The sequence below is a fragment of the Lynx canadensis genome, chromosome B2, assembly GCF_007474595.2.
Source record: "Lynx canadensis isolate LIC74 chromosome B2, mLynCan4.pri.v2, whole genome shotgun sequence".
NCBI lineage: Eukaryota > Metazoa > Chordata > Mammalia > Carnivora > Felidae > Lynx > Lynx canadensis.
In genome coordinates this window covers 85,643,657-85,665,150 of record NC_044307.1, presented here as the reverse complement: position 1 = coordinate 85,665,150, position 21,494 = coordinate 85,643,657, and the positions used below count along the sequence as shown (strand labels likewise).

The 21,494-nt window shown below is 33.7% G+C and overlaps 1 protein-coding gene across 1 annotated transcript; it reads right to left on the bottom strand.

The window, feature by feature from the left end:
• Positions 1–19,372: 19,372 nt before the first annotated feature.
• Positions 19,373–21,091, bottom strand: LOC115513374 (glycerol kinase-like). Its single transcript, XM_032593316.1, has one exon. The coding sequence runs from the start codon at positions 21,079–21,081 to the stop codon at positions 19,420–19,422; it is 1,662 nt and encodes a 553-aa protein (XP_032449207.1). The 5' UTR covers positions 21,082–21,091; the 3' UTR covers positions 19,373–19,419.
• Between the last annotated feature and the right edge of the window lie 403 nt (positions 21,092–21,494).

Below are 21,494 nucleotides of genomic sequence, written 5' to 3'. Positions count from 1 at the left end.
ATTTTCTCCAAAAAAATTAATTAATTATTTAATTAAAAAATAGCTTAGACATGTTCCTGAACATTTAGAAGACCACACACATGCACAGAAATGTGTGCATGCCCAGGGTTTGTGCATAAAAAGAAAAGACCTGAGAAAGCCGCCAGTTCTCAAATGTTGCCTAACTTGAGGTTCTGTGTAAGCAGTAAGTGAAGGATAGTAGAGTGTTACAAACAACTGGCTTACGCAATGAAGGCATACCTCAGAACACACAGAGAACACCTTAACAAAAACTGGAAGACTTCTTGGCCCAAGGCATTTAAGAAAATCTCCATCCATTTAATAGCTGGCTACTAAACTAGCTAAGCAGAGACTTCAGTGAGCATACTTGACAATGAAGACAGACCGTATAGAATTAGTTAGTAAGCAAACAATAACTACACTAAACAGTAACAACAACAAACCATGGGAAAGGAGAAAAGTCTGATTTTCACAGTTGTCACCTTATATGATTTAAAACAATGATTTTAACAACAACAAAAAACAAAAGTATCCAATGAAGTAAAAAAATATATGGCCTATACATGAGAGCATAGCAGTCAAAAGAAACAATGCAAGAGGAAGCCCAAACACTGGACTTCAGAGGCAAAGACTTTCCTGCCTCCCTGGCTTCCTTTTCTTTCTTTCTTTCTTTCTTTCTTTCTTTCTTTCTTTCTTTCTTTCTTTCTTCCTTCCTTCCTTCCTTCCTTCCTTCCTTCCTTCCTTCCTTCCTTCCCTCCTCTCTTTCTTTCTTTCTTTCTTTCTTTCTTTCTTTCTTTCTTTCTCTTTCAGACAAAGAATTTATATCAGCTATTTTAAACATCTTCACAAAACTATGGAAAAACTATACCTAAATAACTACAAAAAAGTATGATAACAATGTTTCTCAAAATAAAAAAAATGAAAATAAAGATATATAAGTAATAAAAAAGAACCCAGTAGAAATCCTGGAGCTGAATAGTACAATAACTGACATGAAAGCCTAGAGAGGCCCAAGAAGACACAAAAAGAATTGATGCACTTGAAGATAAAAAATGGAGATTCCCCATTCTGTGAAACAATAAGGGAAATGAATGAAAAAAAAAAAAAGAATGAGCATATTCTAAGGATACATCATATATTAGGTCATAAATAAAGCCTCCAAAATTTTAGAAGAACTTGTCAAAGTTTGTTCTTCAATTACAATGGAATTAAACTAGATGTCAAACACAGAAGGAAATTTGGGGAATTCACAGATATGTGAAGTTAAACAACATATTCCTAAATTAAAAAATGCGTCAAAAAATCAGAACAAGAAATTTTACAAAATACTTTGAGGTGAATAAAAATAAAAACATGTCTAAGCTTTTGGAATGTAGCTAAAACAGTACTTGAGGGGAAGTTTATACCTGTAATGCATACATTAAAAAGTAATAACTATCTCAAATCTATAAACAAACTAAAGTAGAAGAGTAATCTAGTCTCAAAGTGAGCAGAAAGATGGAAATAGAAAATGTTAAAACAGATAAATAAAATAGAGAAATCAATGATATCATAGCTTGTTTCTTTACAAAGTTCAATGAAATTAAAAAAAAAAAAAACAATTGTAGCTAGATTGCACAAGAAAAACACAGAGAAGACCCAAATTACTAAAATAAGTAGTGAAAGAAGGGATATACTCCTGATCTTATAGAATAATAATAAAAAAGAATTATTAGAAAAAGCTTTGAACAAGTATACATGCCAATAAATTAGATAACCTAGATGAAATGGACTCATGCCTAGAAAGACATCTACTTAGTACTGAAAATGACTCAAGAAGAAATGGAAATCTGAGTATACCCATAACAAGTAATTGAATTATTAATTAAAAAAATCTCCAAAATATAAGCCCAACCCACAAGCCTTCCTTGTTGAATTCTCAGAAACATTTAAAGATTTAGCACTAATCCTTCACAGACTTTCATAAAAGGAGAAGAGGAGGGAATACTTCTAAACTCATTCTTTTAGGCCAATGTTATCCTGAAATTAAAGCCAAATTTAGAATGGCAACGAGTGCAAAATACAGAGCGATATCCCCTATGAATATAGACACTAATTTCTTTAAAAAAATTTTTTTTTCAACGTTTATTTATTTTTGGGACAGAGAGAGACAGAGCATGAACGGGGGAGGGGCAGAGAGAGAGGGAGACACAGAATCAGAAACAGGCTCCAGGCTCTGAGCCATCAGCCCAGAGCCCGACGCGGGGCTCGAACTCACGGACTGCGAGATCGTGACCTGGCTGAAGTCGGACGCTTAACCGACTGCGCCACCCAGGCGCCCCTAGACACTAATTTCTTAACAAAATACTAACAAATTGCATCCAGCGATATGACCTAGTAGATTTGGCCCAAGAGGACAAAGGATTCAATATACCAAAATCAATCAATGTAATATCCTACATTGATAGAATAAAGGACCAAAGTCATGATCACTTCAGTAAATGTAGCGAAAAGCATTTGACAAAATTAACACAATAGATGGGAACCTCCTCAAACAGATAAAGAATATATACTTAAAACAACAACAATAACAACATCCACCCATGGCTAACATTAAACTTAATGGGAAAAGACAAAGATTTCATCCTAAGAACAAGACCAAGAGAAGGATGTCCACATCTGCCATTTTATTGAATACTGACAAGATGTTATAGCCAGGGAAACTGAGTAAGAAAGAAATAAAGAAAAAGCATCAGGTTGGAAAGAAAGAAGTAAAACTATTGCCATTCACATATTACCTAATTTTTTGTTTAGAAAAACTTAAGGAATAAACAAAAATACATTAGGTCTAGTAAACAAGTTCATCAAATTGGTAGGACACAAGATAAACAGAAAAATCCATTGCATTTCAGAACTTTAATAAAAAAATTCTAAAATTAACAATTTCCAATATCATCAAAGAGATTAAAATATGTAGGAATAAACTTACATAAGAGCGCAAAACTTCTACAAACAAAACTATAAAACACCGTTGAAAGAAGTTAAAGACCTCAGTAAATTTGGGGGATACTGGAGGACACAGATTTCTTGATTTCAAGACTTGGTATGCAGCTACAGTAATCAGAATAGTGTGGTACTGACATAAGTATAGACATATATGTCAAGAGAATAGAATTGAGAGTCCAGAAATAAACACTCAAATTGTGGTCAGTTAATTTTCAGCAAAGTTGCAAAAACAAATCAATACAGAAATAATCTTTTCAACAAATGATGACTGGAAAACTGGATATCCACAAGCAAAAGAATGACTTGGGCTCCTTCCTTGTACATATACATTAACACAGAATTAATCAGCTTTAAATGTAAGAGCTAAAACTATAAAATTCATGGAAGAAAACATAAATGTAAATCCTTGTGATTTTTGAACTAGCCAATGGTTTCTTAGATATTTCTCCAAATATCTAAGCAAAGCAACAAAAGAAAAATAATAGCTAAAATCAACTTTGTAAAAATTAAAAACCACTGTGTTTCAAAAGTCACCATCAATAATTTGAAAAAGACAACACACAAAATCAAGAAAATATTTGAAAATCATAAGAGACTAGTGTCCTCACTGTATAAAGAACTCTTAAAACTCAATAATAAAAAGACAATTTTAAGGATGGGCTAAACTAAATATATTTCTTTAAAAACCTTGTAAAAATGGCCAGTATGCACTGTAAAAGGTGTTCAATATCAATAGTCATTAGTGAAGTGAAAATCAAAATGACTACATATTACTTCATACCCACCAAGATTGCTGTAATCTAAGAGATAGACCATAACGATTTTTTGTTAGAATACTAAAGTATAATAATCACATTGCTGTTGGGAATGTAAAATAGGCAGCCACTTCGAAAACAGTCCTCAGAACATTTCCTCAAAAATGTAAATAAAGTTATCACATGACCCAGTTATTTCACTTCTAGGTACGTACCCAAGAGAATTAAAAATCATGTTTACACAGCAACTCATACACAAACTTCATAAAAGTATTATTGATAAGAGCTAAAAGAGTAGAAACAGCCACAGCTACTTCAACTGATAAATGAATATCAACAACTTACTCATACAATGGGTAATTATTCAGCCATAAAAAGGAATGAAGCACTGATACATACTTCAAAGTGATCACACTCTGAAAAGATTGTGTTAAGGGAAAGAAACTAGACACAAGAGGTTGTATTTCCTATGGTGCCACTTATATGCAATGTCCAGAATAGACAAATTCATAGAAAGTTGATTAGTTGTTGCCTAGTGTTCACGAAAAGGGAAAAAGTAGAAAGACTGTTAGTAGATATGGAGCTTCTTTTAAAAGTGATAAAATGTGGTGGTGATGGTTGTACCACTTTGCAAATACACTAAAAAAACAATGAATTGTACACTTCAAAAGGGTGAGTTTTATGGTATGTGAATTATATCTTAATAAAATAAATGTTCCAAATACTTTATATCTCATGAGAAAAAGTAAAAGACCTTGGTTTCCACATGACACAATATGTCATAATGAGTTTTCACAAGAAAATGTGCATCTTAAAGTAATTAAACTTCTGGCAAATAACATAAAAAGAAAAAGAAAACCTTCATGACCATGGAGATAGACATTGATATTATACACAGACACAAAAGCAGCAATCATAAAATGAAAAAAAAATAATAGTTCAGACTGTGTTATTATTATTTTAAAAAATCATAAACTATTATTGAGAGAAATGCTATCCAAAAAATGGGATATGTTCAATATATTTGACATAAGAGTCCTATCCAGATTAAAGGTTGTTTAAAAATCAATTAGAAAAAAACCAAGTAACTTAATAAAATATGCAATTATCAAAACATCACATTAAAAAAATTATGAAGTGTGATTACATATTTTACATGATTATGAAATTCAAATTAAAACTGCAATAAGATGGCATTTCAGATCCATCCAGAACATTAAAGCAAAACCAAAACCAAACAAATTATTGACCATATGAAGAACTGCCGAATATATGATGCAATGGGAACTCTTACATACTGCTGTTTAGGTACATATTGGTACAAAACACTTGGAAAGTGACAGTATTCACTAATGTTGAACATCAGATACCATATAACTTAGCAATTCTATGAGTACTCTCTACATATTTGCATATGTTTACCCAATTAAATGTACATATGTGCACCAGATAACAGGTATAAAATTGATCATAGCACGATTTTTCAAAAATGTCCCAATTTGGAAATATCCTAGTGTTCATTAATACAGGGTGAATAAATTAATTTTGATACATTTGTACAACAGAAGACAACACAATAATGGAAATGAAAATGATACTGTAACATGTACCGACACAGATCTCACAATCAAAACATTTGACTTATAGGCATTGGACACAAAAAGGTACATTCTGCATGATTCTACTATATACAGTTCTAAATCAGGTGAATAAATCTGTGAAAGTAAGAAAATCACTTACCTTCGTGTGGATTATAAGTAGAAAGACACATAGTAGAGCATTCTGGGATATGAATATAGTTCTGTTTATTGGTTATCTGGGTAAGGCTACAGATCAAACACCAGCAACCCTTCCAGGTATCTTCCACCATGTTCACCTGCCTTTATGCATGTTATATATGGTTCAATATAAAGTTGAAGCTAAATATTAAGAAATATTACATAGATTTTTACATGAATAATTTTATCAAAGTTATATTAATTTCACACTACTTAATTATAAATTAGGAATTAGAGTAGAAAATAAAATTATTTTTCAAGCAACCTATTGCAGCTTACAAATCATCTTTAATAATTATCTCTATGATATATTAATCATTGGCAAGAAAAATGCTTTTTAAATTCATGAAATTACTTTCTTTTTTGTTTTAAACATAATAACTGCCTTTATTGCTTATTTATTTTTGAAAGAGAGACAGAGAGACAGAGCATGAGTGGGGGAGGGACAGAAAGAGAGAGGGAGGCACAGAATCAGAAGCAGGCTCCAGGCTCTGAGCTGGTCAGCACAGAGCCTGACATGAGGCTTAAACAAACCAATTGTAAGATCATGACCTTAGCTGAAGTCAGAAGCTTAACTGACTGAGTCACCCACGTGCTTCATGAAATTACTTCCTAAATAAGCTTTAAAAGAAGGACTCTTGCTTGGATATCTTTCTACATTTGCAGGCTAATAGATAATATAGTTAAGAGCATTTAGCAGTATGTGTCTCCCCATTAAATCAAATAATAAGCACTAATATATGTGAATTCTTGAAATGTATTGACAAATATACTTTCTTTATATACTCCGTAAGAGAAAAATTTGGTCCAATTGAATTATAAATGAAAAAGTCTATAAGCCAAAATGAACATCATATTCCTATAACATGTGAATCATTCTCTGGATGAAATATGTAACCACCTTGTACCTTCTAAATAACTAAAGATTATTCTTTTTCATTGTTCCCTTTCAAATTTATTAATTACAAAAACGTGGATGCTAATATCATCCAGGTTATTTTAAATAAACATTTTTATATAATTTTTATGAAATTTGTTTTTTAAAAATTTAATACATTTGGGCTTTGATAAGAAGTCTGATTGCTAATCAAAATCTATATATCAGTATTGAATACTTTGATCAATTTAGAAATGATGCTGTCAAGATAACTCTTGAAGCAAATTTTTATGTTATATTCAAAGTTTACCACTATTCCACAAAATTAGAGACATTTTACCTAATTTAATAGAGTGGAAAAGAAAACAAGTAACTGTTCTTACTTAGCCAGCATAAACAGGACTCTATTGGCAAACTTTTAGAGTATGAGAACAGGACAATTGCTTCCCTAGAAATTTATTTTGATTAAACTGTTTCAAAATAGAAGGAATAACCACCAATAGTAGCTTCAGAATTTCCATTTAAGAGGAACTTAAGAGGGTCAGTCTAATTGGAAGGGGACTGTAGGGGACTTGTTTTGAAGATATTTTGAATAGCGAGCACAATGTGCTTCAATTTGGTATTTATATGGGGTGACCCAGGGGAACTGATAGAGATGGAAAATAAAGAACCCCAAAACATCCTTATTGCCGCCACTTAATAGTAATCTGTAGGAACAGTCCTGTGGAAATAGAAACTTCTCCTTAGAGACTGATGAATGTTCTCCAGCAGTTGGTCTGCAATACAGCAAACAGGCTGTTTTCATGAACTCATTTCGTGTGCTGGGATAGACCAAGTTAATTGGTCTCAAATTTATTCAAATACTAAAAATTTTATGTCTAGATGTTGGCATTTGTGCCTTGACTAGTATTAATGGAAGAAGTAATCATGACAGTAGAGAAATTCCTATATTGTAGAAAATAAATATATGCTTTCCTAGAACGGAGTCACTCAAACTACTGTTCTTCCTCATATGTTATAACAGCTATACAGCAGAAAATAATGTAAAACACTTTTTTTAAAGCTGTTATTATTTGAGGAAAAAAAATAATCTGAGAGCAGTGTTTAGAAAAACCATACCTGCTTAGCTTAGGTTAGTTTACCTGTAGGGAACTCCACAAAGTAAATGCATTCAGTTTTGTGAATAATCTGTGGTGAATTTTTTTTTTAAAAATTCTTTTTAATTGTAACTGGCACTTGTAAGCTTAATACTGGAGTCAGCTGAGAAGTAATATAATTGTTAGTTAGCTGTAACAATGTGAGACTCAAGTATAAGTGACTAGTTATAGTTTAATAATCCTTAAAAGGACACATATATAAACCAAATGTTTAATTTCAAATATTGAACATCAAAGGCACCTTTTTTTTTCTTTTGACAGTTAAACTACTTTTAACACAGTCTGGAAATTGGTTTACAGACTTTTCTTATAGTCACAGACATGAGAACAGAGATTCTGACCATGTGGCTGCCTGGAGCTGTAGCCCTTGGCCTGCCATAGATGATTTAAAAGGCTCTATAGAGAAAAAGTCAAGACTTTTTTGGTCTATGATTATAAGTGAGTGTGGTTTGGAACTGTTTAAATGGGGAGAGACCTATATTCTTAGAAACCTTGACTCTTTTTTAACTTTCTCATTCTTTCCAGCTGGCTAGAGCCTCTACTTTTCTCCAAATCAGGTGCCTGTCGAGATGGAAGCCAAATTTTGAAGAATTAGATGGAAATAACACTTCTTATTTCATATTTCAAATGTTGAATCTCAACTAAAAGGCAAGGGCAATTTAAGTCAAAAACATGCAGGAAGAGTTAAAGAAATAGATACGTTGTAAATCATATGGCAGAAGTGCCACGTCTTACACAAGTCACATGTGGTTTTCTTTAATAGAAATAAGTCACTCCTATTATGCAGAGAATACTTCCCTCTAGCTATTCACATCCATTTAGTGTTCAACAGCTTGCCGAAGTGAGAGTCTTTGAAGGCTTAAGTATATTCATACGCTCATAAAAATGACACACTCATTAGCAATTATTGGACCAAAGAAGGTCTGCAATTTTTCCTCAAAAAAAGGAGCCTCATAATAGCATTTGTTTTGTTTTTTAAATCTAAATCTTTATTGATCATTATTATATGCAGGCCTTTTGGATAGCTCAAAAGGAATCAAATTACCTGGGTTCCGAATCCACTTTCTGTTTGATCTTCAGCAAATTATTTAGTCTCCTTTTGTTTGATTTTCTTAACCTGTAAAGTTGAGAAATAATAACCCATAATTTATAGCGTTGTCGAGCATTAAATCAGATCATGTATCTAAAATGTTTAGAATTTGGCATATCACACTGAGGGCCACACTTGTTACATAGTAGGTGCTCAGCAAAGTTACTCAATGAAGACTACCACCTGTTATTTTCATTACAGTTTATTCGCATGACAATCATGTGAGCAGGCAATCTTAATGACAATTTGAATATGACACAATTAAGAATCTGTAGTCCCCAGTTATAGTCTCAAGTTCATTCAAGAAATCCTAAGCGGTAGAGCCGATGGGTTGGTACACAAGCCAGGTCTCTACAGCACAAAGTTAGCAACTCTTGTCTCTTAGCTTTTCAAATTACATTCAACACAATATATACTCATTTATGTTGTCTGTGTCAGGCCCTGTGCTTGGATCTAGGCAATCAAAGATGGATAAGATACTAGCTATCACCTATGATATTCTTCATAGATAGTCATAAGTGAAAATTAATTATTTAAATACATACACTCAGGGTTCTACAGACACTAGAGTGAGAATAAAAGCATTGCTTCATTGTAGCAGCATGGACTGTGGTCTATGAAGACTGGGGTGATAGGGAAACCTGGGTGGTTCAGTTGGTTAAGCATCTGATTTCAGCTCACGTCATGATCTCACGGTTCGTGGGTTCGAGCCCCGCGTTGGCTCTGTGCTGACAGCTCGGAGCCCGGAGCCTGCTTCAGATTCTGTGTCTCCCTCTCTCTCTGCCCCTCCCCTGGTCTCTGTCTCTCTCTCTCAAAAATAAAAATAAACATTAAAAAAAAAAAAAAGAATGGGATGATATTGTAAAACACCCAGCGTCTGCAATGAGGCGTACATAAACAAGATTTGTTTCTTTAACCACATACACTTTTTAAAAATAAAATTTCTAAAAGCAAAATCCAGTAAAATTTTACCTATAGTATGTATTTTCTTTAATTAGCTAGAAATTTTTGATACTCAGTCCCATAGTTTTGGATACCTATGGCTAAAAGTGCTATTTCCTACCAAATGTCAAATCAGATTACTGACAACTTTCAGCTAAATTTCAGAAACCCAACAATACCTTAAATCCAGTTATTTATGGTATTAATAGTTAAGATGTCATGCAGAGTTTGGTTTGTGTTTTAGTTGCTTTAAGATTTGCAAGAAAAAATTGAAAGACAGAAAAAGGTTGAGATTATTTGATACAGTGTGGGCTGCTTTTTCCAGATAATATTAGGAAGATTTTAATATATTATTAGTAAACACCAATATAACAAGTTCTGTTACACTACTGTACATTATACTCTTATGATATACCTTCATTAATTACATTTAGAAGTCTATCTAGCAGTATTCACTTAAATTTCTTCAATTACAAGGATTCGTCCCACCTGAATCTGAGCCATTGTGTGATCAGCTATATGAGGTTATTTGGGATCCTGGCACTTGGCATTTTTCTGCATCTTCCCATCTTACACACATTGCGCTATCTGCTCTTGATGTAGTAACAAATAATTAGAATCACAAGAAGTATTTACTCATTTTTCATGAACAGTACGGATGATATTTATAAATGACTGCAAATACTCTTAGAATGCTGTTGATTTTTAGTGAAAGATGTTTTGTTTTCAACATATTTGATATTGCAATATATCATATATAACATGGAATGCGACCACTGCAGAGAATTGGACTTCCCTTTCGAAATAGCAGTGAATTGATTATGCTTGCTCACAAAAGCACTACCCATAATTCATGAGTTCTCTTTGCTTAATTTTTTAAATCTTTTACTTATTTATTATCCAACAAAGTCTGTATCAACAGCCCACAGGATAATTTTCAATGATTTTTATTAGGCAAGAGTGAAGTAAATGCAAAACAGAAGTAGCTTTTCTCTAAGCCCCAGCCTGGGGAGGGGGCAGGGGAGAATTTGCTTCAACTTGATGAAGCAGTTTATCTACAAAATCTTGAGATTAAAATGTCCTTGGCAGTTTTCTAAATTAGAGAAAAGTATTACAAATTTAGAAGTGCTAAAAGGAGAGTGGAGCCCAATCTAGTAAATACTGAAATAACATTCTTTTGATAATGCTAGATCTTTTTTGAGATTTAGACTTTTTGTGTCCCAAATTAAAGGCATCATTTAAATAATTTTGTAAATTCTCACTTATTAAACCAAAGAAAATATGCATATTATGGTAGAAAATTACTCACCATCATAATTTTATTTTGCTTACCCTAAAAATGCTCTTATATAATTATATATTCTTATATAATTCCGTTTTCATCTTATCATTATGAATAATGTGAAAAATTTCCAAATTCAAAAAACACAGGAAAAGAATCTTATAACAAATATCAGCACATCATATTCATCATCTAGAAATAAAAATTCTTTAACATTTTGTGATAACAGCTTTATCTACTTATTAATATTTATGTATATACATTTTTGTACCATTTGATGGTTACACAGTAATGATAATTTACCTAAATATAAATCAGTATGCATTTCCTAAATAGGACATACTCCTACCTAACCTCAATGCCAATATTCTATATAAGATATAATAGTACATTAGAAATAATATTATTTTCTGAATTTTAACATATAACTCATATTCTAAATTCCTCAAATATCTGCCATCATTTTTTATTGCTATTTTATTTTCAGCCATGATACAAAAAGTTTCACACATTCATTTTTAAAGTTTTTTATTGTTTTTAAAATTTATATTAGATTTCCACCATTTTATTCTTTTAAGACACATTTTTGGGGGCGCCTGGGTGGCGCAGTCGGTTAAGCGTCCGACTTCAGCCAGGTCACGATCTCGCGGTCCGTGAGTTCGAGCCCCGCGTCGGGCTCTGGGCTGATGGCTCAGAGCCTGGAGCCTGTTTCCGATTCTGTGTCTCCCTCTCTCTCTGCCCCTCCCCCGTTCATGCTCTGTCTCTCTCTGTCCCAAAAATAAATAAACGTTGAAAAAAAAAAATTTAAAAAAAAAAAAAAAAAAAAAAAAAGACACATTTTTGAAGACAGTAAGTCTGTTTCTTTTATTTTTTACTTTTTTAATTTATTTATTGTCAAGTTAGCTAACATACAATGTACTCTTTGCTTCAGGAATAGATTCCTGTGATTCATCACTTACATACAATATCCAGTGCTTATCCCAACAAGTGCCCTCCTCAATGTCCATCACCCATTTTCTCCACTTCCCCAATCCCCCACACCCATCAACCCTCAGCTTGTTCTCGTATTTAAGAGTCTCTTATGGTTTGCCTCCCTCTCTCTTTGTGTCTTATTTTTCCTTCTCTTCCCCTATGGTCTTAAGTTTCTCCAATTCCACATATGAGTGAAATCATATGATATCTGTCTCTCTCTGACTGACTTATTTCACTTATGTCAAGATTTCATTCTTTTTCGTTATATATATATATATATATATATATATATATATAGTCCATTATACACACACACACACACACACACACACACACACATATATACACACACACACACCACATCTTTATCCATTCATCAGCTAATGGACAGATGGGTTGTTTCCATACCTTGGCTATTGTTGATAGTGTTGCTATAAACATTGGGGTACATGTGCCCCTTTGAATCAGCATTCCTGTATCCTTTGGATAAATTCCTGGTAGTGCTATTGCTGGGTCATAGGATAATTCTATTAATTTTTGAGGAACCTCCACACTGTTTTCCAGAGAGGCTGCACCAGTTTGCATTCTCAGCAAGAGTGCAAGAGGGTTCCACTTTCTCCACATCCTTGACAACATCTGTTGTTTCCTGAATTAATTTTAGCCACTCTGACCTGACCGGTGTGAGGTGCTATCTCAATGTGGTTTTGATTTGTATTTCCCTGATGATGAACAATGCTGCGTATCTTTTCATGTGTCTGTTAGCCATCTGATTGTCTTCTTTGGAAAAGTGTCTATTCATGTCTTTTGCCCATTTATTTCTTCACTGGATTATTTGTTTACAATCCTGGTCTTTAGCCTGTATTACAAAGCTGTAATCATCAAGACAGCATGGTATTGGAAATCTGTTTCTTTTAGAATTTCCCACATACTAGACTTGCCTAATTATTTTCTGATGATGTCATTTAAACTTTTCCTCAAACTCTATTACTTGTAAACCAGAAATTAGGCCTAAAGGCCTGATTTAATTCAAATGATTTTTTTTTTTGGCAAAAATACAGTACAAGTAATACAATCTACTGTACACTGAATTCCATCAGTAGGCACAGTATCTTTCTTTGAGATTATAGACTAGATCTCTCTATTATAAAGATATGTTTTTCTTCTTTCATAATTAGCAAAAAATCTGTGAGATAATACTTTTCACACTTTAAAAATATCTGGTCCTCAATAATCCTTCATTCACTTTTTTTTTTTTTTTGCCTACACTAATGATCATTTACTGAATCACCAATGTAATAAGGAGTAATTTTCTAATTATATCATTCTTTCTATATTTTTAGCTAGCCTTCTCTGAGCTGTTGATTATTGACAGGAGATGAATTACAGTTTTTGATTAAAGGGCAGCATTTATGTTTAATTCTGCCTCTATAATTAATGAATTTCAGATAACAGAGTTGGGGTAATATTGGTGGCAAATGAGTTTTTCTTTATAGTTTTTCTCTCTCTTTTTTTTAACATCATCATGGACCCATGAATTTTTATCAGTTGGATATTTAAGAATCTTTTTTAGTCATTATTTATTTTTATGTCTAAATTACGGAAACTTAGTTTATAAAGAAGAATACTCTATGGAAATAGAGAAAATATCTGTAAAATGAATACTTCTAGTTTATGCTCCAGAACATGTAATTAATTTAACATATAATATCTTGGTCCTTGAAAATATTTAAATAATTACTCCATGTGCTTTTCTGTTATACCTAAACTCAAAAGAAATAAATATTGCTGAAAAGTTTAGGAGATACAAACATTCAGCTGGAAATTAAATAATCAGACATTGTTTGACTTACTCTACAACACTGCAATGGCTATAATCATCTTCATCAAATATTTAGCATACCTCTACATAGGAATGGGCTTTCTCTGATACCTAAACTACTTGTTACTAAATATTTTTTCTAAACTTTCTTAGGCCATTGTCAGTTAAGAACATAGCAATATTATTTTTGAATTTACTGCTTTGTTATTTTCATGTCCTATTTTATAGACCTACCATAGCATTTGTTAGAAAACCTACAAACTACACACTTGCCAACACAGATCTTATTGAATTAAAAAGGACTTACATTTTCTATTTTTTTTCCTAACCAATGGAGTTCAAGAAAGGTAGAAACTGCTTCCATTAACAAGTATAAATATGCATAACATTTTCATAATTATGATAAAATCTTTACAAAATTATGAATACAATGAAATGCTGAAGTAATATATTAATATTATAACATTCAAAAGAAGCATAAGTATTTGTCATTTTAGAAATGGGCCATCTTGCATAGCTGTCATATCTTGGCACATGGCTAAGGTCTAGCGTGGTAACTTCTATGGAAGAGTCAGAGTTGAGAAAGGAACCTGTAAGTAGACGTTCTTACTAGAAAGTGGGAGACACTAAGAGTATCATATGATGGGAGAATATTAAGTCCAGCATTTAGAATATGATGACCAGCACTACAGACAATGAAACACATGTTGTGGCTGCAGGTAGTAGGTAAAATGGAACTTAGCAACTAGCAAGAGGAATTAATAGAAATTATAAAACCTGAATCCATTTATAAACTGAATTTGATAATTCTAGAATTGACAGCTAGGCAGATAATCAATTGACATGGAAATCTGCCTTCTGGTAATGGGCAAAATGCCACCAGAATTAATTCAATATGACTCCAGTTCACCTTGAGAATATCACTATCATAACAGACTCCTTGCCTTACATGGACAATGGTATGGACAAACTACTGATAAAAGAGATGTCAGGCACAGGAATAAGAAATGGAATGTAGTAAGTGCAACTATATATATTATAATAATAATATAACAACATCCTATATTATAATATGTAATTATAATATATAAAATTATATAATATATATAAAGTTTATTTATTTTGAGAAACAGAGAGAGTGGAGGAGGGGCAGAGAGAGAGGGAGAGAGAGAATCCCAGACAGGCTCTGTGCTGTCAGTGCAGACCCTCATGTGGGGCTTGAACTCATGAACCTTGAGATCATAACCTGAGATAAAACCAAGAGTCAGATGCTTAACTGACTGAGCTACCCAGGCACCTCTGCAATTATATTTTGAGGCAGGTCCTAGGTTTGGAGAACAGGATGAGCATATTCTAATTTTAAATAGGAAAAAAAGTCAAAGTTGGTCAAGTTTCAATAAATGATTTGATGTACTGTCTGAATATTGAGCTAGAATTCCTTGATTTTGTACAGACCAAGATCAAGCTTAATGAGGTTGAAGTAGGATGATTCAGTCATGATGATACGGAGGGACTGTATATTGAGGCCAAGAAGAGACAGGACTTGATGGACTGCAGACCAAACAGATTTCAGATGCCTTGAATTTAGAAATAAAGTTGGTTCTAATTTTGAAACTAAAAATGAAATAGATTGTGATGGGAACATGAAGTGCAGTCCTTTAAAGAAATAATTTGGCATTCCTTCAATACATTAAACACACACTTACCATTTGATTTGGCAACTCCTCTGCTAGATATATACCCAAGAGAACTGAGAACAGGTGTTTAAACAAATACTTGTACTTGAATGTTCATAGTGGTATTATTCAAAATAGCCAAAAGATGGAAACAACCAAACGTTCATCAAATGATGAGTGAATAAACAAAATGTGGTATATCCATACAATGGGATATTTTTCAGCCATAGAAATGAAGTATTGATGCATGCTACAACATGGCTAAATCTTGAAAATATTATGCTAAGTGAAAGAAGCCACTTACGAAAGACAACATATTGTATGATTCTATTTATATGACATACCCAGAATAGGCAAATATATAGAAACAGAAAGTTGATTAGTAGTGTCCTAAGCCATTGTGGTGGCGGGCAGGGTTGGGGGCATGGAGTAGGTTGAGGAGGATTGGGGTGTGACTTAATCGGTATAGGTTTCCTTCTGAGATGTTGAAAATGTTCTAAACTTATGAATGTGAGGATTCTTGCACAACTTTGTGACTACACTAAAAGCCATTGAATTGTAAACTTTATGATTATTTTTTTAAGTTTATTTATTTTTGAGAGAGATAGTATGAGAGGGGGAAGAGCAGCGAGAGATAGAGAGAGAGAGTATCCCAAGCAGGCTCTGTGCCATCAGCGCAGAGCTCAACATGAAGCTTGAACTCATGAACATGTGAGATCATGACCTGAACTGAAACCGAGTCAGAGGCTTAAATGACTGAGCCACCCAGGTGCCCTCAATTGTAAACTTTAAAATGGGTGAATTTTATGCTCTTTGATTTATATTTCAGTAAATATATTTTTAAAAGAAAAAAGTTAAAAACAAATAACCACAATAGAAAAATGCAATTTAAGTGTGATTTGAGGAATTCCTATATTCAAAAACATATATCAAGCCATGCACTTATATTTAGGTAACTGCAAATGTTTAAAAAGTGGAGTATCATATGGGATCATTTTTAAAGTAATGTTTTTAAATACACGTTTCACATTTTGATAAATTTTTCTAACCCCATACGACTGAGATATTTAATGTTTAATATTTGCATGGTTTATTGAGTGTATTTACATCTTAAGAGTTTCTTTTATTCATGCATTTACTTTGATGAAGTGTAGCACTCTTGTGCCATATAAAAATTCCCTTTGCCCTTTTTTCTTATGCAAATATGTTGATTTTTCCCTGAGATACATCCCCAAATGAGTATCATTTGGCATTTTGGTTTTTTGTTACCATATCAGTTCCATGTCTTCTTAAAGGAAAAGGATGGCCCACCCAATCATTCTAGATCAACATCATATTTGAGACCAGATAATTAGACACCTCTTTCCAATTTAAAATTTCAATATAAGAAAGCATTTCTATAGAAGTTTAAAAACAAATAAACAAGAAACTCAGGAATCCTTCACAAACTTGAATGAAGCATGATTATTTACCGTGGTACATTAAACACATGATTATGTATAACAGATTTACACCATCATTTTAATAGCACATTGTTTTAATTAGTTAAACTAAATCCTGTTCATTGAAAAATGTTGTGGCAGATTGTCTGGTGACAGTTCATTTTTCCTGATTATATTTTTAATAATATTTTATTGATTACCTGGAATACAGTTTTATCTCTGTGATAACAGACCTCATGGCAGAAATCCTTCATAAATACTCTGAAAGTATTATTTTTGCTAGCTTTTTAAGACTCAATTCTGAGTTTGTCTTAAAGTTTTTAAAACTTTGCTCTGTATTTGGGAAACGAATAACAAAATTTTACACTACTCAGTGGCAAGAAGAAAAAAGTTGTTAAATTTAGGGGGAGTGGCAGATCTACCAAGATTTAGAGTAATCAAATTTATCCCTTTTTATATTTTATTTTAGTGCCTTATACCATGTTTTAATTCAAGATTTGGAACTGCATTGAAGCCTTTGGAGTGAATCTGCCTTACTACACAATGCCAGTTTTCCTTTCGTCTAATTTAGTTCTCTGGTGATGGCTGAACTTGTGTTTGTTATCTGAACTCTTATTCTCAAAACTGGATCAAATAAATGGATCAAATAAAATGACTGGCTTTAAAAATTAAAAATAATATATTAATATTAATTTAATTATATTGTTTTATGAGTTATATTAGGTATACTAATTATACTTAGATAAATGCCCTTATTCTAGATTATGTGATCATATATTACTTATTGATGTTTGGTGTTTTCTCTTTTTTTTACCTCTCTCTCTGTGATTAGCATACCTCTTCTGTATTATATTTTCTGTCCTCTTAATTTTTTGATACATTTGTCTTAAATATTAATTGCATTTACATTTTAAACTGAGTAGCTAAATTGTGCAGTGGAAACATAATTTTCAATATGGGTCCACATGGCATAGGTCCTATGAATAGTGGCTAATATTTATGAAGATCATTTATTTTTTTAGTTACCATTTTATGCCAGACAAGAATAATTAATCTTTGAAAATATGGTCTTTCAACTCTCTATGTTCAGGCTCAACAATCTATATGGCCTATGGTCAAATCACATGCAGGTTCTTAAAATACCAAACAAATTTGCTCCAACTCACTTCAATGAATGAGAGTAAATTGCATGCTTTTAATTTCAAGTAGATAATTATGTCATATAGAACATCTTATGTTCACCATCTGCTCTCCTTTCTTAAAAAAATCATTCCTTGACCTACAACTACATGTTAATATTTTTGTACTTGCCATCAGGAAAACTATAGGCATAGTCTCCAAATTTTTCTTCTCATTAAAAAAAATTACTTCAGTTGAGATTTTTGTTTCCACAATTGCAAAGAGGTTTCTATTTTCAAAGTCTTATTAATACAAGATCTGTTTAGCCTGATTCAAAATCAGCTCTTAATTCTCGTCAGTCACCAGCATTTAACCCAGATGATTATTCTCTTCTTCCATAACCCATTTTTTTAAAGTACATTTTCTTTTATTAACCCAAAACATATACCTAAACTTTAAATGCTGGCTCTTTAGGAAAAAGTTTCTTCTGGTAAATATGCATAACTGTTGCCCAAAAATGTACACAGTGTTTTCCCCAAAATGTTTATAAACATAGTGGTCCACTTAAGACCAGACCCATCATAACCTACTGGATACAATGTGCTCTTAATTTATAAATAGGCTACCCTCTGTATATAAAATATAAAGGCATATATGTTATACGTACAAAGTAAGAAATATAAAAAGGAGATGGAAAGAAAAAAAGTGTTCTTCCTATAAGATCCAGACAGAAATTCAATGTAATTAGTGAGATCAAATGTACTCTTAACTTATAAATGGGTTACTCTCAGTATATAAAACATATAGGCATGTATGTTATACATACAAAGTAAGAAATATAAAAAGAAGAGATGAAAAAAGAAAGAAAAAGTGTTCTTCCCTATAAGATCCAGACAGCAATTCAGTGAATTAGCAAAATCAGGTAAAAGGTCTGAAGAATTTCAGTTTTGGCAAATACCTTTCTAATAAATATCTAGGCTATGAGAGTACTAAATTTACATTTTAAGAATTTAGTAGAGGTTTCCATTTAAACATTCAGTGAAGATGTTGTGGTCTTCTTAATATACACAAAAGAAGACTTTTAGGGTCTGTCAAAAAGAAACAGACAAAAAGTCGCTCATTTGTAGGTGGTTAGTAATCACTTCTTAATCAAATGTGTGTAGTGCAGAGAATCAAATCCCAGACCATCAGTGTTTGAATATGTTTGATGAAAGATTCCAATGAAGAATCTGAATTCTTCCTAGGTCTCAGAGGGAATGGGGCAGAACATAATGGCAAATGAGGGGTCAGCCCCAAAGGTGGCTGGTCCAATCTTAACTCTCCATGTTAAAAAAAAAAAAAAACCACACCAAATGTTTCTATAGCATTCTGCTGAATTTTCTTTATTTCAAAGCCCAGGTCTACTTGAAGGGTCATGTAGCAAGTGACTTATACTATGAACAGTGACATCACATTAAGAGACAATCGTTAGATTCTTTCACTAGGCAAAGAGCTCACATCTTTGGAATCCATGAGTTGGTATTATTTATGGGATACCTGAGATGTACCTTGCTCCGATTAACATTACCATGCTACTCACTATAAAAAAGCCCAAGGGTAGACTACAGAAGATACTAGGGTCACCACTTTCCGAAGACTGAGTTGTAACCCAACCCATTGACTTTATCACAGCTTTCTTCCATGTAGAGTAACGAATTTCACTTTCCTCAGCGTTGATCTGGGGTTCAAATCGCTCCATCATAACCGCTGACAAATCCTCGGGTTGGAGACTCCAAACATCAACTCCTTCTGCAGCCCCTGCTGCCATGGCAGCTCCCAGGGCAGTTGTTTCAGGCATTGAGGATTTCACTACTGGAATATACAGAATATCTGCTTGTAGCTGCATAAGAATTTTGTTGTTGGTCATTCCTCCATCTACCTGTAAATGACTGAGTGGAATCCCACAGTCGCGGTTCATGGCATCCAAAATCTCCCGGGTTTGGAAACAAACAGCTTCTAATGCAGCAAAAGCAATATGGCATTTATTGGTGAACTGAGTAAGCCCACAGATGATCCCTCTTGCACTGGGCTCCCAGTAAGGTGCATATAACCCTGAAAACGCAGGGACGAAATAGCAGCCATACGATGTACCTACTTCTTTAGCAAGTTTTTCTATTTCCTCTGAGCTCTTTATAATTCCAAGATTGTCTCTTAGCCAGCGAATAACAGCACCAGCTATAGCTACAGAACCTTCCAATGCATAATACACTGGTTTGTCTCTGCCAAGCTTGTAAGCCACTGTGGTCAGAAGGCCATGTTCAGAAAACACACACTTATGGCCTGTATTACACAGTAAGAAGCAGCCTGTTCCATAGGTATTTTTGGCTTGTCCATCCTGGAAGCACATTTGTCCCACCAATGCAGCAGACTGGTCTCCCAAACACCCAGATATTGGGACACCTTCCAAGACCCCAGCTTTCATTAGGCCGTAGATTTCAGAAGAACTCCGGACATTTGGAAGAATTTTCATTGGAATTTCAAAAAATTCACAGAGCTCTTTATCCCACTCCAGAGAATGAATGTTGAAAAGCATTGTCCTACTTGCATTGGTTACATCTGTACAATGGACACCTCTGTTGGTCCCTCCTGTCAAACTCCAAATAAGCCACGCATCAATGGTCCCAAAAAGAGCTCTGTCTTCTTCAACAGCCTCTTTCACTGTTCTCACATTGTCAAGGAGCCAGCGAAGTTTCACAGCACTGAAGTAAGTGCTAAGTGGAAGGCCTGTCTTAGACTTGACAAAGTTATTATTTCCTGGAATTTTTTTACTAAGATTCTCAACGGTAGACTGGGTTCTTAAGTCAAGCCACACCACAGCATTGTAGAGAGGCTCTCCAGTTAACTTGTCCCAGACTACAGTGGTTTCCCTTTGGTTACTGACACCAATAGCTTTTATGTTGGAAATATCAATATTGAGCTGTCCAAGCTTCTCACATGTTTTCTCTATACACTCATAGACAGACTGCAGAATTTCCTTAGGGTCTTGTTCCACCCATCCTTCTCTTGGAAACTCTTGTTTTATTTCCACTTGATGATGACTAAGTAGTTCGGCTGTTTTTGAATTGAAAACCAAAAAGCGCGTTGAGCTGGTGCCCTGGTCCACTGCCCCCACCAATGGCCCCAAAACTGCTTTCTTCGCGGCTGCCATGAAACCAGCTTCCGGTCAGCGGGTATTGCGTCCAGTTTCCAGGGAGACAGTGGCACGCGGGGGAGGGGCAGGTGGTGAGACAGAAGGCAAGGAGGTCGGCTACAACGGCTGAATGCCGGAAACCCATTCTCTTGATCCCTACCTCTCCACTGCTCTAGCTCCTGTCACTTTTGCTGCTTTTTCATCTTCCCCATCACTGTGGTCAGCAAAACCCAGGTCTCAATCTCTGACATCCTTTCTTCTCTATATACTCTGTCTCCTTAGAGGATCTCATCAAGTCCCCTGCCTTGACATACCATCTTTATGCTGATGACCCCAGAACTTATATCTATAAACTTTCTAAACTGAAGTCTTGCTTAAACATCAGTTTTATATATAGCCAATTGCCTAACTCAGTTATCCCCTTGGATGTC